The sequence below is a fragment of the Perognathus longimembris genome, chromosome 15 (assembly GCF_023159225.1).
Source record: "Perognathus longimembris pacificus isolate PPM17 chromosome 15, ASM2315922v1, whole genome shotgun sequence".
NCBI classification, from domain to species: Eukaryota; Metazoa; Chordata; class Mammalia; order Rodentia; family Heteromyidae; genus Perognathus; species Perognathus longimembris.
Genome location: NC_063175.1, coordinates 8253279 through 8278312, shown reverse-complemented (window position 1 = coordinate 8278312; position 25034 = coordinate 8253279). Strand labels below are relative to the sequence as shown.

The window sequence follows — 25034 nt, the reverse complement described above, 5'->3', positions numbered from 1 at the left end:
CCCAGCTTTCTACTGACTGGCAATGGACCTCTCCCTGGACCTCTCCCCTTTCTCAAAATACCACAAGAACGACATAAAGATGGGACAATGAGGTGATGGGCGTGAGGGGTCTCTGGAAGTTGAGGTGCTATGTCAGTATCAAGGGCTTATGACTAACATACATGAGGCACCACAAACCAAGACAACCAGGCTATTGCCAACCTTGCCCTGCAAGAACCATTTGACCTTTGGTCCCACCCTGTTCCCTTTAGTCGGTATGATACTACAGTAGGAAGTTAACTCAGTCAAGTGTTTGCAAACCTGAGTCATTCTCAGCAGAATTCTAGAGGGAAATACCAGAGATTTCTAGAGAGTTCCCAAAGGCTTTGCAGGACTAGAGATGTGGGTAAAGTGCTAGAGCAACCAGCTACCAAAGCAAGTTCTGCCACTAATGGTCTTCAATGTCCAACGGCCTGCACTGCCTGGTGGGGGCACTTTCTAGACCAAGTGGAAAGTCAACTCTGCCTTTCCAATGGGAGTCTCCATGCTCTGAAGCAATGCAAATTGTATCTTGGCCTTACAAAGTTGTTGTATTACAAGGTTGTTTCATATTCAGTAAGTGGGAGCAATGACCAATTTCATCTCTGATTGGCTAACAGAAGTTCTAAACGGCAATGGGAGGAATGGGGCAATGACACTAGTAAAGGCTTCTCTATCCCATGGAGAAAGTGTTAACTATTGCTTTGAGAATCACCACACTGTGCGCCAGGCTGCTTAACCACCCTCAAGATCAAATCCATCATCTGGGAGAAAACTGTTAACTCTGGCAAAGGATCACTTTTGTTCAAAAAATCTGGTAGGTTCAACATAGCTTTCATGCTCAAAAGACCCATCTCACTCTCAGTGACATATTCTGACAGCATAAAAGCCATGAGACAGACACCAATTTAACTTTCTTCTTCTCCCTGCCTTGTCCTCTCCTCTCTCCCATAAACCTATGGGAGAAAAAAATGGGTTCCCACTGTCCTTTGAGAGGAGGAGGATCAAACCAGTCAGCCCTGTTGGGTATGAGGGCCAATATGCTACTCAGAGTCCTAGCTTTGTTCCCCAACACTATCCAGGGACTTAGATGAAGTGATACTGTCTCCTAAAGCCAGATCCTCCTTGAACCACAGGTCATTATGAAGGTCATTAAAACAATACAAAATGGGTTGCAACTGGCAAATCATCCTATCCTAGTGCCCCAAACCCAACTTTCTACTTTGTCTGAAACAAAATTATGAATGTAGCTGGTCGCCCTGCTTCCCTCTCATGCTTGGTTCCTCCCCTATTTTACACACATAACCTTCAAGTTCTAAGAACTTATCACATTAACCCTTTAGTTAGGTTTTGGTTACACAGACATAAAAAGGGTTCCGGTGACTACTGTCCTACTCATAGCCACTGAGCAAAATGAGTTATAACTTCTTTTTAAGTAGACCCTACATGGGCCTTAAAAACACATATACCGTTTATCCTAATAGCAAAGAGAAAGCATACTTATTTGTTCATTTATTCACTCAGTAAATATTGAGTACCTACTCTGTAGCAGAAATTGGCATGTATTTTTAAACAACTCCAGTGTCTTAGAACTTTCTAAAATAGAACAATTAAAAGTACATTTTGACTGACTATAGTAAATACAAAACATGGACTTTAAAGAAAGGTAAAATGCTCATCAATGGAGACAGCTTCTAAATAACTTCAGTGAATTTTGGAGGAGTTAAATGTGCGGAAGGGAAGACAGAAGAGGCCCTGCAACCCAGCCTTATATTTAGCCATTGACCCAAATTGCCTAAATGATCCCATCTCCACCTCTGAAGCAGAGAAATCTGGGTAGCAAATATCACTGAAGAGAACTTGGTCCAGCAGTGGGAACAATGGGCTCCATCCTATGGCCACCTCCAGCCTGGGACTCCAGATTAGGCCATAGAAGGCGTGGTCAGGGCCACCTACGGTGACCAATGTGAGGCCTTGATGTGGTGAAAGTGAAAGGGGTCTACACAGCTCAGGAAGATTCATGTGGAACTGAGTGTGGATCAGACTCTCAGGCAGCTCTCCTAAGAGCTTCTCCCTTCCTCCAAAGTCAAATGAAGAAGTGGGAGAAGGAGGGCCCCCCGAGAGGGACAGTAAAATATTGTGGAAGTTCTAAGTACCTATCTACACTCCCTTACATCAGTAGAAAATCTCACAGAGCCCTCTAATAGCCATGACTTCTGAAAACCTTGAACCTTATATTCTTTCCCTCCATCCACTACCTCCTACAAGCCTAACTATGGACAACACCATTTTCTCCCCATCTCCTGGAGCCCAAGTCAGGTTACTTAAAGTGGCATTCCATGGCAGGCCCTAGTGAGTATCCGATCTGCACATTACCTGAGGACTGACAAAATATCCACAAAGTCTTCTTGTTCCTTAAAGAAAGAAACTATAGAAACAGTAGGAGCCTGACATATGAGAAAGCATGCTGTCATTTCAACTCAACACCCATGCACTACAAGGCTGCCACCAAGCCCAAAGCAGAGCCAGACAGAAAGACAACCTTGGAGCCAAGGAAGTGGGTGGTAAATGAAGGAGTCGGATTCCTTCCCTGAGGCCACTTCCCACGGAAGCCTATGTGTGAGAGAGGATACCCTAATCCCCCGGGGAAACTGAGTAGGGCAGCCATTCCTCTAATCAGAAGGATAATCTCAGCCTTGGCTCAACTATTGGGGGCTTATCTTGTAACTGAAGATTTGTGACAACTCTGCCAAGACTGTGGGAGAGGCCTCCAGACTGCACTCTAAGATTAAGAATACCAAGCTCTGATTCCAGGAGCCCATAGGAGAGCTCCCAGATTGCAGAATGAAAGCACAAGGTCAAGCCTAACTTTCCCCAGGAAACGATTCCCACTGAGTGCGGAGAAGGCAAGCATGGCATAGGATCAGACACACAGGGACCAGCACCGTCACCACCAGCTGGAAAGGCCTTGTCAAGCAACAGAAATATATCACCGTAAATCAGAATATATTCTCTGGCTTGCAAGTCTGCCATCTACCCAGCACTCCAGTGGCTGACTGCCCGCATGCCTACCTTGCGCCGAGGCGCCAGCTTCCTTTGGGTTTTGGTGGCCGGCCTGCAGTTCCCGAGGTGCTCCGTTCCACCATTCTGCTGGACAGAAACTCCTTTCTCAATTACCCCACTGGCAGAGCAGGGCAACCCCACACATCGCCACCCGGGGAGCTATGGGTGTCCTGTTTTACCCACAGGTGAATGTTGTGACCCTCATCCTAGGTAAGGGAAAGAAAAGCTCTTTGCTGGCCAACAGCCAGGAAGTCAGAAACGAATTCTAAGCTCAGGAGGGGGAGGAGCCCAGTGGGGAGATGCCTTTAATTTCCCTGTGATGAGTGGATTTCAGAATGAGATTTAGAGGACTAAGGGGGGAAGAAAAGAGTTATTCTTTGGCATTCCTGTTGCTCATGAGACTGGGCCCTTCTCCACAGACATCCTGGAAGGCTTATGAGTTTGGGGAACACAGGAACCAGAGGGAATCATGAAGAGGGGAATTTTTTGGGATAGTGCTATTCTACCGCCTTTGGGCCTTCCCTAGTACTCTGACTTACTGTATTTCTCCAATTACTCTTAGTGTTGGGTGAACTGATAGCCCAATGCTACCTTTGTGCTGTCCAGCACCTAATGCTAGCAGCAATTTTAAAGAGAAGAAAGGAATCCAGTAAAACAACTTTCAGAAGATCTTTGAAGAACACATTATTATGTACATAGAGAGGGCTTACTGAGCCTTTACCAATTATTCAGCTTAAATATTTACTCTCCATTAGGAAATTAAATTTTCTTTCTATATTGTTCAGCTGCACATTTAAAAACCATGCACTTACAAACCAAAGGCTAATGAATGACCAAACTGTCTAGTAGCTGGATTTCTTTACTGTATGAATGACTCTGAAAGCCAAAACATTTCTACCAATATGGCCAGCCCCCGGGACCACACCTAGTTATGTTTTCACGCAAAGCCAGCTTCTTCTCTTTCCTAAAAAGCTGTGAGTGCATGAGAAAAATTAAAGGAAGGAGCTGCAGCTTCAGAAATAAAACATTCACCTGTGGAAGTTTTGAATAAATTCTAATGTTTTGGCAGGTGATGGTTTTTTGAATGTTTCAAGACAAAGCTATTATTTTTTGAGAGAATTCAAGACAAAGTAAGCTTCCTCTTTCCAAGACAAAACATTCCGAACGAAGGCATCAGCTTACCTGGTTAAAGGTTTTCTTCTCTTTGAACATTTCCCGGCTACTTCTTCTCTTTAGGGAACTCTGGAACAGAGCCAAGTGACATTATGTTATTGGAGAGTGACAGGGGACACCTGGAAATGAGTCTCGTCCTATGAGTGGGACATGCATGCCCACAGTCTGTTTTCCTCTATTATCGAGAAACAACTTAGACTCAACATTTAAATGCATTGGATATGCTTTGTGAGGTCTTCGATTACTAAGACATTTTTACTCCAATTACTCTATTGGGGGATGGATTTCTCACTGATTCAGTTTAGTGAAAAAGAAAGATGGCTTGGATAATTTGTAGCAGTAAAGAAAAGGCAAGAGGAGGACAAAGATAGGAGATACATAGATTTCTGGAACTGGCTTGTTTCCTAATAATGATTTGTTTAGCCTCCTATCATAATTAGATGGTGTTTCCTGAGTGGCTAGATAAAAAGTGGTAGAAAGGCCGAGCAACAGCAGCTCATGCCTGTTATCCTAGCTAATCAGGAGGCTGAGATCTGAGGATTGCAGTTCAAAGCCAGCACAGGCAGAAAAGTCCATGAGATTCTTATCTCCAATTAATCACAGAAAATGCTACAAGTAGAGCCATGGTTCAAGTGGTATAGTGCTGGCCTTGAGCACAAAAGCTTAGGGACAGCACTGAGGCCCAGAGTCAGAGTTCAAACCCCAGGACTGGCAATAAATAAAGTAAGTAGTAGAAAGGGGGAGATTCATGGCTCTTGTTTATGAAGGAAAAAAATCCCTATCTAGTTTACAAAATTTTTTAGGGGTAGGGAGTACTACACTTTTTTTTTAATCTTTTGAGATAGGTCTCATCAACTTTTGTCCAAGTTGGCTTGGAACAACCCTCCAGATCTCTATCTCTCTAGTATTTAGGATTATAGGGGTAAACTACCAGCCCAGATTAGGTTACAAACTTCTTGTTAAAAAGCTACTCCAATTCATGATCACACCAGCACCTTACAGGCATTAGAGAGTTCATAATTTATTCTTATGTGGTCCCTGCCTAGTTTCCCACACAACCACCTCTCAGTACCAAGAGTCTGCCCTCCCCCATCAGGACACCAAAATCCTCCAGTGCTGGTTTCTTACACAGAAGTATGCCATATTTGCATAGAATCCCTGAAAATCCTCCACGCATCTTTTAAGTCATCCTCAGATTACTTACAATACCTAATAAGATATAATGCTGTGTAAATAGCTGGCATACTGTGTTGTTTAGGTAATGATTACAAGAAAAAAAAAAAAGCCTGCACATGTTCAGCACAGACAAAAGGTTTTTCAGATATTTGAGTCATGGTTGGTTGAATCCATGGATGCAGAAGCCTCACATACAGAAGTGCAATTACCTAGTAAAAGCACTGTGGCCAGCAACACTTAGTGAGTGACATTACAGGTGCATCTTTGCCTATTCCAGGGAGGAAAAGAGAGCAACTCAAACATAGGTATGTGTCACAGGACTATGGGATGTTCAAAATTAACTAGCAGGAGCCAGTACTGATTCTGCTCAGATCAAGCACAAAGACAGACCGAAAGACCAGAAGAAGAGGTGGAACCTGGAGAAACAAGAAGTGCATAGCCTCCCGTGAGGAAAATGGGAGTGAATAGTTGGCAAGTAAAACTCTGCACGAACTGATGCTAGCCAGTTTGGCACAAAGGAGTGGTAACCCTTCCTTCAACTCTGTAACCTGGGCTCTATACTGAAGTCCCCTTGGCTTCTCAGATCCCTCTGGCTTTGTCCCTGTGCAGCTTCTCAGCATCTTGACAGCTCGAGGAGGAGGGAGGTGCCTATGCAAGTCACGCTCAGAGAGGAGGGAGGTGCCTATGCAAGTCACACTCAGGGAAAACTCGAGACCACCAACTCTGTTAGCCATACCCTAAGCATCTCCCGCTCAGAATGCCAGGCCTTGCCACCTGTGGGGGAAATTTAAGATAGGGAACAACTATAATTCCAGCTTCCCATTAGCTTCTAGGAGGTTGGAGACCTATAAAAGAAAACAGTAATTTGAAGGAAAGCTCTAGGGGAAAAAATGGGAGGAAGAAGGCTATGAAGTCAGCCTGGGGTGCTGGCAGGTCCATAGTGTAAACAGTCACAGGCTCCAGACTTCACCAGGGTGGGGAAGGTGGGGGTTGTAGTGGTGTTGATGGAGAAGGAGCTACCTCTAAATGCCAGCTGCATTTATTTCTCTTTGTCTTTGGAAAGACGGGGCCAACCAGAAAAGCAGTGTTCTGCAACAGTCTTGGCCTTTCTGAAAGATCATGGGAGATGTTGTCTTTCATAGTAAGTAGGCTTTCCAGGTCTTCACTGGCACCCCACAGTGAGGTTGCTTCTCTGTGAACTAGCAGGATGAGATAACAGCCTCTGGTGACTTCTACAGGGAAGAGGAAGAAGGAGGAAGAGAAAAAGAAGGGGAAGAAAGGAGGAAGGGTGAAAGGGACTATTTCTTGGGCTTTATATTAAGCCTTTCAAATCTGAGCCTGCCATAACCACCACCCTCAGTGAGCTACTCTGACTTCAACACATTCTTCTGATAAACAGAACGCAGACCCTCTCCACACTAGAAGAAAACTAAAGGCATAAACCCAAAATGAAAGCTAGCAGAGGACACCAAAGGTTCCTAAGGATCATGCAGAATCACAGGTTGCTGCACAGAAAGGCCTCCAGCAGGGAGGGAAAGCCAGAAGGCCGGGAGCGGTGGGTGGATTCCCCCAGCCTCTCCTGGTGTGTCTGTCCCCTTGCAGATGGGCGGCGTAGCTCTGAAGCCTGTGATCTGGCTAGAGCAAACCACAGAACAGGCAGGGTTAATATAAGACAGGCAACACAGAACCCACTGGCAATGGCAAACGGAGTGGAAGGTATTGCAATGATCGTCGAAGTTCAACAGAAATTTGCAGGACTCACGAAGGAAGCCATAGAACATTGATGACTGATGCACAGTAATGCCAATGCTGCCTGATCGGAAGGCCTTTCATTTTAAAGACACAACATTTCTCCAGACCACTTTATGAGGATGATGTCACTCACCAAACTCCTCCCTTGTATGTAATATATGTGTACCTAATAGGTTTGTACATGCATGTAACATGATGTGTACTTTTCATGTGTTTGTGAACTTGATAAAATTATTCAAACATTCATCTAGAAAAGGGGAAGGCAACATATGGTCCTCAAGAGAAATCAAGCCCAAGCCTGTTTTATAACGAGTGTTTCATGAGAACACAGCCTCCCTGTCTATGGCCGCTTTGCAGTCAAGGGCAGAACTGAGCACCAGTGTAAACCACTATGGCCTGGAAAGCCTCAAATGTTGGTATCTGGCCCTTTGCAGAAAGGCTTTGCTGACTCTGACTGGTATATGTATGAGAGAGAATAGCCAAGAAATACTCTGAAAAAGGAAAACAATAATAACAGGCTTACACTGTTGAATACAGAAATATGACACAATGGTTTTATATTAGAACAAGGATATACAGATTAATGGAGCAAAACAGAAAACTCGGAAATAGCTTTGGGAGTATATGAGATTTTAATCTTCCACCAAGGTAGCCTTTTAAATCAGCGAGGAAAGAATGTGCCAGCTGGTATGGGTTTGTAGAACAACGACATAAATATTCTGAAAACATGGCAAAAACAGAAACATCAGAAAACAAATCCTACCCCAGGTGCCGGTGGCTCACACCCATAGTTCTAGTGACTCAGAAGACTGCAAGATCTGAGGATTGAAGTTTAAGGCCTGCCTAGGCAGAAAAAGTCCAAAGACTCAATCTCTAATTAAGCAGGATAAAATTTTTAAAAAGTTGGATCAGAGGCATGGCTCAAGCTATAGAACACCAATCATAGAAAAGGCCCTGAGCTCAAGCCCCAGTATCAGTACACACACACACACACACACACACACACACACACACACACACACACACACACACACACACACGGAAGGAAGGGAGGGAGGGAGGGAGGGAGAGAGAGAGAGAGGGAGGGAGGAAATCCTAGAGGAATTAAAATCTGAGATGGCTGGGTGCTAGTGGCTAGCCTTGAGCAAAAAAGCTCAGGGACAGGGCCCAGGCCCTGAGTTTAAACACCACAACTAACAAAAGTGAATTTAAAATTTTTAAATTAAGGTTTTCAGCAGACTGGAATGTAAAATGTATTGAGCCTAAAATGTTAGTGGGCAAACACCAACATCATTGCTTATCAGGTAAAACTGACAAAAAATATGCATATGTACATATGTAAGCAAACTCATGATAAAAACAAAAATTTTTGATCAGGGATCAAATTAATAAATGTTATTTCAATAGAAGCAGTGAAATGTTTATAACCTCACATGATGTGTTTTGGTCTTGTCCTTAAAACCTATATGTGGCAGTTTGGGAAAGAAATGTGTTTCACAATTATATACAGTCATAACTGCAAGGAGAAAAAAAACAAGGCCAGGAACAGAGCCCAGTCCTGAGTTCAAGCCCCACAATGGAAAAAAAATGAGATGCAAAGTATTACAAAGGAACTAAGAAAAAAGATGAATGCCTATCTGTTCTTGAGAAATTACCTTTAAATATCCAGAAACAGAAGCAGAAATATTTAGGGAAGAGCCAGGTACTGGTGGCTCATGCTTGTAATCCTACCTACTCAGGAGGCTAAAATGTGAGGGTCGTGGTTCAAATCCAGCCCAAGCAGGAGAGTTCATGAGACCTTTATCTCCAATTAGCCACGAGAAAACCAGAAGTGGCACTGTGGCTCAAAGTTGTCTAGCACAAAAGCCCAAGAACAGTGCCCAGGCTCTGAGTTCAAGCCCTATGACCGACTGAAAACAAAAAGGGATTATTCATGGAAAAGACTTAAATAAATTCCTAAAATTATTTTTTCTTTTTTTATATGTTAAAAGAAACCAGTGTGTAGGGCTGGGGATATGGCCTAGTGGCAAGAGCGCTTGCCTCATATACTTGAAGCCCTGGGTTCAATTCCCCAGCACCACATATACAGAAAATGGCCAGAAGTGGCGCTGTGACTCAAGTGGCAGAGTGCTAGCCTTGAGCAAAAAGAAGCCAGGGACAGTGCTCAGGCCCTGAGTCCAAGGCCCAGGACTGGCAAAAAAAAAAAAAAAGAAACCAGTGAAATCAAAGGGGATACATTGTATACAAGTGTAGAAATGTGGGCTGGGGATATGGCCTAGTGGCAAGAGTGCCTTCCTTATATACAAGTGTAGAAATGTCACCATAAAACCTCCCCTTGTAAAACTAATACATGCTAATGAAAAAGAAAGAAAACCTCAGAGAGTAATATAAGGCAAATGACCTAAGAATTTTACACCTATGACAAAAAGAGTATCTGCAAGCAAAGGTATAACCATCCTAGTAAGAAAAGAGTCAAGAGATTACTAGAAGTTACCTTGTATTTTCACTTGGAAATTTACAGACTCAAGAGAAGTAGGGCACCTGGTCCTGCCCTGCCATGGTAATTCCAGCTCTGAGGACAATACACACTGTGTCATGATGGGGGTCGAATGTCCTGTGAAGCACCTCTGATAGTAAGGGAATAATACATGGAGGTATTACCACGATCTTCCCTTCTACTGTACTGAGCATAGTTAGTGTGTACAATATGTTCTGACATTCCTATCATGATATCCATGTCCGTAGTGAAGTGACTGCTGTGTTCAACCAAGTTAACACATTCACCATCTCATACAGCTACCTTTTCTTCATTTCTGTGTGTGTGTGTGTGTGTGTGTGTGTGTGTGTGTGTGTGTATGACATCTAGAACCAACTCTCTTGGCAATTAGCAGTGTTAGGACATGTGTCACTCAAGTGTTTTGTTGCCCACTAGTTATCTAGATACAGTAATGGTTTGGGAGAATACTGGAAGATACAGGAAATGTTCACATACATCAAAAGGAAAATGTAATTTCAATTTGCTAAAACACAAATATACATATTACATAACAAGACAGCCCTGGGTGGCTGCCTGAAGCTATCTGCATGTATTGATAATTTTGTATGGCCCATAGATGATGTTATAAATATCTAAATGGTTCTTGGCAGGAAAGAAAGAAAAGCTATCCATCTCTGCTTAGGAAATTCTAGCTTAGAGAGCAGTGGTTGGCAACATTGTTCCTCAAAAATAGGCTGAGCCAGGCCCCAGTGGCTCAAACCTATAATCCTAGACATTTTAGGAAGCTGAGATCTAAGGACTGTGGTTCAAAGCAAGGCTAGGCAGGAAAGTCCATGAGACTCTTACCTCCAATTAACTACCAAAAAGCCAGAAATGGAGCTGTGACTCAAAGTGGTAGAGCACAAGCCTTGAACACAAAAGCTCAGGGACAGCTCTGTGGCCCTGTGTTTAAGCCCCAGAACCAGTTCACAAACCTACCAACTAGTTGTTATCTTAGGCTTTGCCACATCATGTACAGACACTATGTTAATACATTGTGAAGAATGCTCTGGATTCCACCTAAATAAATCTGTACACACATATTTCAATGAAACTTTATTTACAAAGACATGGGCCATAGTTTGTCAGCCTCTATTTAAAGTGTATGTGTATAACATATGAGGTGCATTTGTTTGTTTATTAATTTTACAGGTCATCTTATAGGTGCATACTAGGAATCTAGGGTAGAGGATTATCCACCAAAATGATAACTAGTGATCTTTATGCAAGTAATAGAATTATAAATGATTTTTAACTTACTGTTCAGTGGCTTTTCACAGACCCCAGTTTATCTACAATGCATATTACTGAACAAAAAAAGGACAGGCATACAAGGGGAGATATAATATAAACTCAACATGAACAAGGCCAAGAGCCTACCCCCAGCATCTAAAAAAAAAACAAAGTAAAGAAATTAGGAAGAAAACCAGGAAGTTAAACTTTGTATTTAAAAAGTACCAGAGAAAAGAGCTGGGGTTGCAGTAGCAATTCAACTTCTTAGATCTCTTCCGCAAACGGATACTGTTTTTACGAGTGTGGTTTTCCTGGTAAAACTATATATACATACATATATACATGTATATATGCATGTATGTATATATACATATGAATGTATGTATGCATGTGTATATATATATATATTATATTATATTTTAAAAGACCAAGGAGTTCCCCAAGGGCTGGGGAACTGGCCCAGGACTCACTGTACTACATGGCTCAGGGTCTCTGGGTATATGTCCTCCTGGCCTAGAGCCAAGCAGGGATTAATGTCAATCTCTGTGCTCCCACCTGCCACGAGTCTTGTATAGTGCTGAGTGCTTGGAGCTAGAGGTCTCCAGGGAAGGACAACTGGTGTGAGCTTGATTCGTGCCCAGTTTATTTTTGTGACTAACTCTGTGATTCAGTAGTCTTCTCCAAAAAGGGAAGGAAAGAATAAATGTAGATAATCAAATAACTAGACCCAACAACAGAAGACTTGCCTATTGATTGATTCTATACTTTGCTTTTAGTCTGGCTAACTGCCAGCAAATCTACTCTCCCCATTCTTACTGAAAAGAAAAAAAGAGTAAGTTTGTGAATCTAAATGGAATTCATCTAATAAGGCCAATGCATTTGCTGAGTATTGAATGTGATTAAATAAAATATGAAGTTAGGCTATTATTTAGACTCTTGTGTCACTTCTTAATTCTGCCTTTTGTATGCCAACTTCTTCCAAGTAATTTCAGAAAACTGACAAGCTCTCAATTGCGCAAGTGTCTCCTAGACAGACCTGAAGCTTAGATGCATAGTGGAAGACAAGGCACATAAAGATGGGGACACTACAAGTCCCAGTGAGTATGGGAATGGAGGTACCAGCACAGGCTGCTGATTTTCAAACTTCTTACAGATTTCCATGACTTACAAAAGGTTTGGGGGCTGATTCATAGTGTACACGGGAATAAAACCAGATTGAGAGAAGGAAGATGATACGTCTTTTTCTCCTTTTAAGGATAAAGTTACCAGAACTCTGTTACTTATCTTAAAGGTCTCATTGAGTGCTAGGAGAGTAAAGGATGGTGAGAAGGACAGCATTCCCTGTGCTGGAAACATGAGGCCCTCCTAGGATAGAAAATGTCATCCCTCCTTGACTTCTCTTCCACCCTGTCTTTAAGGGCTGCCAGGAAGCCATGTTACACTGCAACATGCAACACAGAAAAATCTCCTTCCCCATTCAGTGGAAAACCTGGCCATAGGTAAAGGAAACCATTTTTCCCACATCCCTCAAGAGAACAATGGTATTACCAATCACCATTTGCTGTGCACTGGCTCGTGCCAAGCTTGATGCTAAGCCCTCTTTTCACAACTGTTAGGGACTGTTTACATAGCCACTGTTCATATGGTGAAGCTCTAATATTCAGCGTGTGGTGTTAAGAGAGGAGGCCTTGGAGAGGTAATTCGGTCTGGATGTGGTAGGTCCTGATGGGATTCATATCCTCATAAGGAGAGGAAGAGAGACACTAAAGCTTCCTCTCCACCACAAGAGGATTCGGAGCCAGAAGCTTGGGTCAGCAAGCCAGGAAAGGACCCTCCTGAGTTGCCCACCAGGCTGCCACCCTGACCTTGGATTTCACAGCCTCCAGAATGATAAAAAGTAAGTGTTGTCAGCCTGTGGCACTTAGTTACAATAGCCAGGACTAAGACAGTATCTCATCTAATCTAAGTTTACTGGAGGGATATACTATATTCTCACTGATTAATGGACAAGCCATCAGTGATGTCATAAGATGCCCCAACTGCACTCCAACCTGAGGTCACTTCCAAGCCTCTGCTCCTTGTCATGGCCCTCGGATTCACAGAGCAGCCTTCCAGAACTCATGAAGCCCAGCCTCCCAAATTTGGAGTCTTTTTGTTTTTCTCACTGTTTCTGAGCCCCTAATTGCCAACTTTTCTCATTAAAAATAAACACACACACACACACACACACACACACACACACACACACACACCCCTCTCTGTCTACCTTTAGCAAAAGAGACCAAAGAACTATTATAGGAAAAGTTGCCAACTACCATGCTCACAAGGCCCTCCTCCTGCATGGCTATGAAATCGCATTTCTGGCACTCGGATAATTTCTAAAAAGATCTGAGATGTTGGCAGCAGAAGTCCTTATTTGGAAAAGGCAGAAAACTACCACCAGTAGGCAAAATACCACAAAGTCAGTAAGGAAAATTATATTGAGACTCTGGCTGATGAAAAGCATAGCAAAAACAAGTCAGCACAGAGCTCTGGGCTCCAGTGACAAAACCTGAGGAAAAAGACCATTGAGGTCATAGCCTGTCTACTACCATGTTATCCCTGGCCCTTAAGTGCTACTGGGCTGAGAGAGACCCCACTCCCCGCAAAAAAAAAAACAACAAAAAACAAAACAAAAAAACACCTGGGAACCTAAATTTCCAAGGTCACTGAAAACAGTGAACATAATATCACATAGCTATTAAAAGTACGATTGCTCAATGTTGAAAAACAGGAAATACTTCACAAAATGTCAATTTTTAAAATGAAAACATGTATTTAATAAAATGTGGTGGGAATGTTCAGAAATGTTATCAATAAGTAACATAGTAACAATTAACTGTTGCTCCTTGATGGCAGTAAAATCTAATAAACCCACCATAAAACCTGTAAGTCACAAGTGCATTTCACCCACACAGTCTACGGAGCATCCGAGCTGAGCAACACAGCACACCATGCGTAGGAATGAAGGTCTTGCGGCTGACTGGGAACCCATCTCACTTTACATCCAGACAGAGGACGGGAGGATGGTGCCAAGTACTGACTATCACTAGCCGAGGAAAAGGTCAAAATTCAAATTTACCAGTGCAATCTCTACTCAGTGAAGATCACTCTTGCACCATTGTAAAGCTGATATATTTTAAGTGAAAGGATCCTAAGTCAGGGAACTTCTATATTGTTCTTTCAGTAAGAAGAGATGTTATATTTTTTGAGGAGAGCGGAATTGAACTATAAAGCAAACACCAACACCAGCATTAAGCTTTTGCTCTGCCTCACCTGGCAATGGTAGACAAAACTATGGACCCTTAGTGTTCACACCAGTCAAAAATAAACAAGAAATTAAATTGGGGGGACTAAGTGCCAAGCAGGATCCGTTCTTCCTGCTGGGAATCCTCATCTATATTTTTGCACAGAGCACAAAGTAGGGCCTAATAGGCATTTGGGGGATAGCAAATGGAACTGAAACTCTAATTGCCTTTCCTGGCTCAAGCTCCCTACCTCAAGAGGCCCTCCCATTATGCGAGCCCTAATATTCCCTCTGACTTACTGACCCACATCTGCCCAAGATCCTCATTATCCTGAGCCACTGCTTAGTTCCATTAATCATCCTCCAAACTGCTGAGAAATATCAAGCATGTCTCCAGCTGGAATTATGCAGAAAACCCTTTCCTGTCCTTTGGGCAAATCTTCAGCAGTTCTCGTACTAAGTAGTAGCTGCTTGGACCCCACCCTCCCCAGCTTCTGCCAGGGCACTCGATTTAAAGAAGGGCAGGAGGACATGGCTTCATGATTCTTGTAGAACAAAAGTGTGTTCTCTCTCTCTCACTTTCTCTCTCTCTCTCTCTCTCTCTCTCTCCACCCTCTCTCTTCTCCATTAAGCTTCCACATGTCCTGGGAATTGTGGTGATTTTATTTAAGCAAGAGCATTAAGGGAGTGCCAGGGAGGAGCTGGATGCTACCAGCTCACACAGTGTGAGACAGCCCCCACCCCCACCCCCGGGGCCTCAAAGTACTGCTCTGGTGTAAAAGGGGCTAGCCAACTATGGCCTTCTAGCTGGGCTGGTGAGTGAAGGCTACAAATAAGCATGCTTCCATTAAGAGGTAACTGGGGAGCAGAAGAACATCATGCAAGAACAATGCGCACCCTGGGGCACAGAGCAGCAAAGGAAGGGCTGCTCTGGCTGGCAGGTGCCAGACCACAGCTGTGTCCTGCCCAGGCCTTGCTAAAGGGAGACAGTTGGGCAGGGCTGTGGCCAGCAGCGGGCCTTCTGCAAAAGATCACAAACAGCCCTAGTGTCATGTGGCAAAAATCAAGTAAGGCAGTTCCATGATCTCCAGTGCTGTCATCTATAAAGGAGCTAAAAACCCGAACACCCCAAGCTGTAACTGTATCTGCCACTGTGTTATTTAAATTTAAGAGAGGGACTTTCAAAGCACAATCAGTGGCAAGACCAGGTTGTTCCATGCACCCCTCAGCAAAACTACTCCTACCCAAAACAGTAAAGTGAGGCTTCCCCAGAAGGGGGTTAGGGAGTCCTCAGTGGTGCTTTCCCATTTGTACTTGCCACACTTGTGGTCATTCAATTCCCCAAGACAGAGAGTGGCCATCTCAATCCTTCCTGCATTCATATAGGAGGAAACTGAGGCTAGCAAGGGTTGTGGGGGAAGAAGCGACCATTTACTTTCGTAGGTCTGCTTGTTCAAGGCACAGCTACCTTTGAAATACACAGAGGCACCAACTTGGCTCTGAAGAGCCTTTGCTTTACTGATCAATCATGTGCTCATTCAGCCCCTTGTCTCGCTTGAGAGAGCACAGCAGTGTGGTGGGTCTCTGCTGTGGTCTCATCCTCTTCCTCTTTCTCCAGCCTTCACCCCTTGTGCCCGCAACCAGAGGCAGCCTGAGTCCTTGCTCCAGCCCGGCAACCTGTGGGTCAGCCTTACCCTACACCTGCCTGGCAAACTGCAGCATGCCCTGGGGATGCAGACACGCTTCATTCGGCACAGTCACTGGCGTTCAGAAAAGACCTTCCTTGAGATTTAATAGTGAGAGGCCTGCAGATGGGAAAATGCCCGGTGAAAGGTCTTTTCAAACACAGCACATGGCAAGTGGATTCACACTCTGCCCACAACGCAAGCAAGCTTCCTCCACTCTAGAGCCACTGTTTGGCTGTACCTCCTCCTTTCTTGGGCATTTTACTTCTTCTCTTTATTGCCTAGAGAAATGGCAGCACGTACGATCTCCCAGAGATGAATGTGTAATTTTAACTGGATTCCAAAAGCCTCTGCAGTAGGCCTTAGAAAAACTTTTTAAAATTCAAGTTATAGGGGCTGGGACTATGGCCTAGTGGCAAGAGTGCTTGCTTTGTATACATGAAGCCCTGGGTTCGATTCCCCAGCACCACATATACAGAAAATGGCCAGAAGTGGCGCTGTGGCTCAAGTGGCTGAGTGCTAGCCTTGAGCAAAAAGAAGCCGGGGACAGTGCTCAGGCCCTGAGTCCAAGCCCCAGGACTGGCCAAAAAAAAAAAAATTCAAGTTATAGTTTTGTTTTGCATTAGATGATAAACCCCATTCCAAAATTGGGCCATCACCTCCATCGAGTTTTCCTTTTTCCGGCAGGCATGTGGAAAGGAAAGGTGGGTTAAGAACACAGGCTTTGGGTGGCTGGGAATATGGCCTAGTGGCAAGAGTGCTCGCCTTATATACATGAAGCCCTGGGTTCGATTCCCCAGCACCACATATATAGAAAACGGCCAGAAGTGGCACTGTGGCTCAAGTGATAGAGTGCTAGCCTTGAGCAAAGAGAAGCCAGGGACAGTGCTCCGACCCTGAGTCCAAAGCCCAGGACTGGCAAAAAAAAAAAAAAAATAGGCTTCAGGCTGAGGCGCGTATGGCTCAGTGTAAAGCATCTGCCTATCGTGCAATGGGGCTCTGTCCCCAGCTCCTCAAACAACAGCGAAACACAAGCTTCATGTCACAAGTTTCACTCTGGATAGAACACTTGCCTGTGGGCTAGGGCCCTGGCACTGGAATTCTTAATTTATTACCAGGAATAATGATGCCTAGCCTACCTTGTATAAAGGGTTCCTATGAGGACTAAATGAAGTAAGATGGCTAATCAGTGATAAGTCTAAAAAGCAAGCATTCGGGGCTGGGGATATGGCCTAGTGGCAAGAGTGCCTGCCTCATATACATGAGGCCCTGGGTTTGATTCCCCAGCACCACATATACAGAAAATGGCCAGAAGTGGCGCTGTGGCTCAAGTGGCAGAGTGCTAGCCTTGAGCAAAAAGAAGCCAGGGACAGTGCTCAGGTCCTGAGTCCAAGCCCCAGGACTGACCAAAAAAAAAAAAAAAAAGATTAATTGTTTACTGTTAACAAAGGGAGACGGAGAGACAGTAGAGACCAAGTCTGTGAACACTGTATATGTGCTTGATACATTGTATATTGCATATGGGTCTACCTGACCTAGACAAGGGATGGAAAAACAGGTTGTAAGATATCACAAGAAATGTACACACTGCCCTACTATGTAACTGCACCCTCTTTGCACAACACCTTGTAAAAAAATTTATGTTCAATTAATAATAAAAAAATTAAAAAAAAAAGAATTTCACAAAAAAAAGCAAGCATTCACCTGCAAAGCAGTTGTGAATCTTTTCTTGATTACGTTTTCAAGTTTAATTATTTTTAGTAAAGTAGATAAAAATCAAGAGCTTTCTTCTCGCTCTAGAAAAAAACAACAACAGTGTTTAGAAAAAAATAAGTCTTTTCACTCTGTATGGGAAATATCTGTTAGGAATACCAACTGTTTCAATGGTATATTTTCTGTAGTTCTCTTCTGCAAATAGAAGAGAAATTAGGTGATGTAGAACCTTACATCTCATGGGATATCACTTGTTGGTCATGAAAGTGTCTTACTATTACTGCCTATTAATGATTCATAGGAAAAATTTTAACTGAACAACACAAAATGCTCTCCCTCAATAAGAAGGCATTATTTCTATCATCCAGGGAGTTAAGTAGGTCAGATTTTCCATGAGACAATTAAGTATGCCAAGGGCCAAAGGCAGAAAGGGCCTCACACACCATTTAAGGGATGAGTCAGACCAGTAGGAGAAAAATGATGACAGATGCTCTTTCCCCTACTATTAGGCCCTAATTATCAAAGGAGACTCTCTCCTCCTCTATGATAGATGAGGTTTTCCTTCAACATTTTAAAATAAAATGAATAATGGGGCTAAGAGAAACTGGCTAAACTGAAGGATAAATAAAAGCACTAACCAGAGAAAAGGGAAATAAAGACTTTAGGCTAGGTATGAGAGTACACACCTGTAATGCCAGCACTTGGGAGGCTGAGACAGGAGAATTGTGAGTTCAAAGCCACTGTGGTGAGTATACATAGCGAGTGAAAGACACAGTCTCTCGCTGGACTTTCATAGGGTGACTTAAACTACTGAACAACTTCAGGATTAGGGGGAATCACAGTGACATCTCCACTTACTTTAAATGTTACTTATGCTTTTGCAACATGGTTGCTTCCCTGGCTGCCATACATGTGCTGAGACATGAAGTATTTGCAAGTGGTGATTGGTGTTCCTTATGGAGGCCCCTACCAATGGCAGCATTTCATGATAGCATGTGGCTTCTGCTTATGCATGTGTCCTCATACCTCCACCCTAACCCCCCCCAGAAAGACTAGAAAGATATCCACTGAGTATGAGAGATTCAAACAGACACTAGCACATTACTGTTCACAACTGCCTTATTCACAGCAGCCAAAGAGCTAGAACAATCCAAATGTCTACCAACAGGTGAATGAATAAACTTAATAGAACTCTGCTAAGTGAATTAACTTGGAAACCATGCTAGATGAAATAAACCAGACAACACAAATTCTGTATGATCTCAGATGGAAAAACAAAACAAAACAATAGGGGTGGACAGGTGGAACGAAGGTTAATATGAAATGGGTACAAAGCTTGGAATAATGAACAGGCTCTTGAAATACTGGTAATGGTCACCCAACATGGTGAACGTACTCAATGCCACTGAATTCTATTTTTTAAATGGGCTAAGATGGTAGCTTTTATGTTTGTATATTTACCACAATAAAGAACACTAATTGCCTCCATAATGATCTGTTGTAAGATGCTTATAAAGCCCCTACACAGAACTGTACACACAGATCTTTACAGCTTATATTCTGCACTACACCAGCTGTGCTTTGCTGCGATTTCTCTGTGCAGTGCTATATGTTCTCCTTTCTTGCCTTTTATGGCCAAGAAGCTAAGATTAGCCAGTACTCTTTTTAATCTGTAAACTGCACATTCAGGCAGACTCAAACTGTTTAGAAATGTTTTGAAGGCAGCTTTTAAACAGAGACTAAAGCTTTAAGAAGTTTTGTCTTGAACACCCTTACTTAAAAAAATACACAGTACACATTTAAATTTTTTATCTCTTTACACCTCTAAAGGTGTCAGGAGACAAAATACCTCTATTGGTCCATCTATTTTTATGATTAAAAAGCAAATAATTTCTCATCCTTTATGTATGAAAAATTCTTCTAAAATGTATTGGAAAATACTAGGACTGATTTTAATTCATCACAGAGTTTTTTAAAAAAAAAACTCAAATCTCTGAAGTTTAAGTTTTGTTATTTGCAGGAACTTCTCTATAAAATCTCATATATACTGCTTTACCCCACAAATACATGCTATACTGTTCTTGTGGAAACCTAGGAAGAAAAAATGAGAGGAATAAAGAAAGCAAGAAAGGAAAAAACTCTAAACAACTGCAAAAATCTAGAGTCCCCGGCATAGACAGTTCCAGCTAACCATCCCTGAGCCTCTGCGTTAACTGAAGCACGAGAGGACCATCACAAAGCATGGCATGTGAGCCAGCCAACGTGCTGCCTGCATTCGGTGTCTAACAATTGTTCCACTGCAGCCAAGCACTGAAGTCAAGGGCTCCCCTCCTAACCCACCTCTTGGGGAGAGTTTTCTTTCTTTCCCTTCATCGATGAAAGAAGAGGATCTAAGCCGTGTTTCCCCAGCCTGCCCTCAGACCAGGGAGCCCAGAGGGAACCAGGCTGGCAACACAGAAGTGCAGTGCTGCTCACTACGAAGCTAATGGATGGACATGTGGAGGAAGTTCAGGTCCCCAAAGAGTTTGGTAAGAAATAATGCTGCCACTCTGAAATGGGGCTAAGCATTTCTCATAGAAGCAGAGGTGCTTAATATGACCTGTTTTGTGTAGAAGAAACAGACTCCACACTGGAAGTGTGCAACCCGGATCCCTTCACATCATGAGTACACTAGAGGGGAACACAGGGCCCTGGAGAAACCTACTCCCAAACCATGAAACCTTCTTCTCAGACACCAAGAGGTACCAGTCCTGTGTTCTACCTTCTTCCAACTCTAGTACCCTGGCAACCCACATCTAGTGTGTTTAGGCTATTGGGAGAAGCAGACAGTTTGTTATTCATGGCTATTGTACTTCTTGCTAGAAATTTCTCTCAATCGCACACTCCTCTTAAAAAAAAATGCAGCAGACTTAGAAGGACAACTCCTTCCCAATAAGATCCTCATTAGGGCATTCTAATGTGCTTTCTTCTCATGAGGTTGTTTTGGTGACAACTAAGAAGCTCTTCAACTGCCCTGTTAGTAAGGTCTTTGAGTTACCTGGAGGGAAGTGGTCTTCCAATAAATTAAGCATGAAGAAAAAGCCTCAAGTGTATACATTCCTAGATGTATGAAAGAATTTATGACCAACTCTCCAACCTCAAAGAGCCAGAGTTTCAGCACAATCTTGAAAATCAGCTGCATCCTTCTTTACTTTTTAGTGTTAGTCCTGTGCCTTGAACTCAGGGCCAGGACGCTATCCCTGAACTTGTTTTGCTCAAGGCTAATGCTCTATCACTTGAGCAACAGCTCCACTTCCAGCTATTTTTGGTGGTTAGTTGAAGATAAGAGTCTCACAAAAATTTCCTATCTAGGCTGTCTTCAAACCACAATCCATGATCCTCAGATCTCTCAGCCTCCTGAGTAGCTACCTGGGATTACAGGTGTGAGCTACTGTCAGGAGCTACCGGTACCTGGCCAGTGGCATTCTCTTTAACTCCCTCTTGAACTTGGCTTTGTCTTATGACTGAATGCCAGCTAGGATCTAAGAAAGAGGAACAGGGCTAAGCTTAAGGTAAAGTCTCCAACATACTTCTGCTTTGCAAATTGCAAGCCCAGACTTGTGAACACGAAGGCAGACAGATGCAGCTGCAAAGAGGCCTTCTTGGTGGCCCACTAAGACATCATCAATGAGTTTCAAACCCCTCAGCATCTGTGCAGGATCTGCCATCCACTCAAAGGCAAATTCCCCCCAAAATGATCCCAAATGTAGAATCAAAAGGAATAGTGATTCTGCCCTCTCCCCCTGCAACCTACTCTGCACCTATGCCATCGTCTCACTCCTCCTTGACTGACTCCAGAAGAAGTGTTTCAACCGTGCTTTACTAACCTCAGTAACAGAGGAAAGGGGAGAGATTTCCGAGAGGAATTCACAGTGTATATGCCATCCTCATCTGGCTCCACATATCACACACACACGTGTGTGTACACAGCTGCTGTTGTTGTTGTTTGGGGTTTGCTTTGTAATTGGTTCTGGGTTTTGCACATTGAGTTTTGTGCTTGCTTGACTTTGCTTGCTGGGTTAGCACTGAACCACTTGGACCATGCCTCCAGTCCTGATTTTTTTTTTTTGGCCAGTCCTGGGCCTTAGACTCAGGGCCTGAGCACCATCCCTGGCTTCTTCCCGCTCAAAGCTAGCACTCTGCCACCTGAGCCACAGCGCCCCTTCTGGCCGTTTCCCATATATGTGGTGCTGGGGAATCGAACCGAGAGCTTCATGTGTAGGAGGCAAGCACTCTTGCCACTAGGCCATATTCCCAGCCCCAGTCCTGAATTTTTGCTGGTTCTTTTGGAGATGAAGTTGAGCGGACTTTTCTGCCCAGGATGGCCTGGAACCATGATCCTCTAAATCTCAGCCTCCTGAGAACCTAGGATTGCAGGTAGGTGCTGCTGGGGCCCCAGTCTCCTCTCTATTTTGAAAATCTTGTCCCCTGTTTTCCCCAACTATCAGCATATTATATGACAAGGGTTTTGTCCCCTGTGACTTACCACCTGTGATTGTCTAGTTTCTGATCACAACACCCAATAACCAAGAATTCCCAACTGAGGTCCCCAGCCCCAGCTCCTGAAAGATGAGAAAGTTTTGCCCAAATAGTATAACATCTGTGTGTGATCTGCTTCATAAGTCTTTCCATACTCATAAGTCTTTCCATAAGGCCAATTTCCTCAAAAAATGATTCCAAATGCAGAAATAAAAACAATAACAACTTCTCCAGGCATTAATAATTAATTTTCAGGGAAACTTCAAAAGCACAAGGGACCTGTTGACTGCTTATGTGAGACTGGACTGCTACGGATTTATCAAGTCCTCTGCAAAGTAGCAGCATTTCCCCGAGTGCAGGTGAGATTACAGCCTTGTTCTGGGTAGGTGGAAATAAGAGTCTTACAGATTTGTCTGCCAAGACTGACTTCAAATCTCAGTCCTCAGATCTCAGCAGCCTCCTGAGTAGCAAGGATTACAGATGTGAACTATTAGCACTCAGCAAACCTATTAGTTTTAAAGAAGCAGGAAACTTGATCAGACCACCTTTATTAGAAGAAGACATTCCTCAAGAATTTTTCAAAAATGCAAACAACTCTCTCTCTCTCTCTCTCTCTCTCTCTCTCTCTCTCTCTCTCGTGTGTGTGTGCGTGCATGTCCACCTTTAAACACATTTCTATACCTGCTACAGCTGTGATCTGCCAAATGACTAAGGTCAGAAGCAGACCTATATGCCTCCTTCTAACTGCAGATCTACACAAGGCTCCAAGAGTATTTGCGTTGCTCCTGATGAGCAGTGGACAGCAAATATCCCCACCAGCTCCTACTCCACAGACTTCTCTGCTTTCATTTTTCACCTGTATTTTCCTAGTAAATGCATTCCAAGAACTTCATTAAAGAACAGTCAGCTCAAGTCCTGGTAGCCAGTCCGCACACCCTCAGTTTCTGCAGGGACTATTATTCACTGACCCAGAATCTCCAGGAGGGAGGGGAGGAGAGGAGGAGGGAGAAAGGGAGGGAGGGATTCATATCTAATTTCCAGGGGAGTCAGTTATGTGTAAAGGTAAAAATTTAAAACAACTTTGAAAAAATACAACCAACCACTATAGCAGGTTATGGCATTGTAAACTCCCGGAAATTTTGTGCCTAGGATTGGAATCCTCTGGTGGCCCATGGGCACTCAATATGGCACCAACCCCCTAGGACAGGATGAAAACCTTAAGTTTTCATATTCATAAGATCCAAATTCTATTTTGGATTTCATTTTTTCAGATTTTTTTTTTTTTTTTTTTTTTTTTTTTTGCCAGTCCTGGGCCTTGGACTCAGGGCCTGAGCACTGTCCCTGGCTTCTTCCCGCTCAAGGCTAGCATTCTGCCACTTGAGCCACAGCGCCGCTTCTGGCCGTTTTCTGTATATGTGGTGCTGGGGAATCGAACCTAGGGCCTCGTGTATCCGAGGCAGGCACTCTTGCCACTAGGCTATATCCCCAGCCCAGTTTTTCAGATTTTTTAATACATACAATTATATGAGATTCTTTGGGAATGCTATTTAGCTCTAAACATGAAACTCATGGTGTGTGTGTGTGTGTGTGTGTGTGTGTGTGTGTGTGTGTGTGTAACATGAGTTTTATATATATATATATATCATGAGTTTCATATATATACATATGCATGTATATATGGCCTGGTGGTGATTTTATAATATTTTAATAATTCTGTGCATGATACAGAAGTTTCACGGTGCAGAATTTTTCATTTGAGTTATTATACTGATGCTCAAAATTTTTCAGATTTTGGAACAGTTTGGATTTTTTCATTAGAAATGTTCAATCTGTATATCTTACTCTTCTAGAAAAGCCCTTGTGCTGTTTCTTGGTTTCTTACATGGATTTTATAGGATATAGGTCCATATTTTCCATAAGGAAAAGCCTAACTGAGGCTCTGAATAGCAGTTATTGCTTGGGGACTCTACTGTGAGGCTCCCTGGCTGACTATTCCACCATGCTAATTAACACTTTCCCTTTACGCATTACTAGTGGGTCAAGAGTGCTTCCTCTGAACCTGCCAATGTCAAACCAATTAGGCGCCAAGGCCCTAGAAGAGCACAGCCATTAGAAGTAGTTTCAAATTCAGCCAGGCATGGTAGTACATACCTATAATCCCTCCTATGGAGGCAGAGGGAAAAGGGTCCTGAGTTCAAGGCCAGACTAGACTACATGGTAAGATTGTCTCATAACACCAAAGGAGGAGAAAAAAAAAAAAAAGAATAAAAAAGAGATCCAATCCTCCCAGCTTCACATGAAAGGCCTCCATGAGGGAATCTTACCACCGAAAACGTCTTCAGGTTCACTATATCCAACTCCTTGGGGATTCGGGAACTTAAAAAAAAAATGCTCTGGAATTCGTGACTACATTACAGGTGCTGAAAGCTGAAACCATCTGGATTCTAGATAAATATGCTATCTCTATATAAAAAGACGAAGACATTTTCATCTTCAGACTTCTCTTCCTCCCTTTCCTTGTCAAGACTAAATTTTCCCTTTCTCCAAAAAGTTGGTCTCTATATTTTATTATTCCTGGATCCATCTACATGAGAATTTTAATCTCTTGCTTTTGAGATGTACAATTCTTTGCTCATGACTAGCTAAAACTGAAATCTCCAAGTGTTTCACAATAGAAACACAACATGGCCTACAGCCTCCTGAAGGCCCGGGACCCCACTAGAGACCCCAGCATGAACATGCCCACAAGAGCCTCTGGCCACACTGCATATGAGCCGATTCTCACTCTGACTACAAACCTAACATGGCAGAACATGGTGAGCAGGAGTGTCACATCCAGGAGCAAGTCCTGTTCCATGCAGCAGGACTGCATTCTCTCAGA

At 43.3% G+C, this 25034-nt stretch overlaps 1 protein-coding gene across 2 annotated transcripts in view; it reads right to left on the bottom strand.

The window, feature by feature from the left end:
- Positions 1-25034, bottom strand: part of Mtcl1 (microtubule crosslinking factor 1) — a 120474-nt gene that overhangs the window by 50772 nt on the left and 44668 nt on the right. For both annotated transcript variants that reach the window (XM_048363128.1, XM_048363127.1), the window contains exon 4: positions 4264-4323. In XM_048363128.1, the coding sequence (XP_048219085.1) occupies positions 4264-4323 (60 nt within the window). The remainder of the gene's footprint in view (positions 1-4263; positions 4324-25034) is intronic.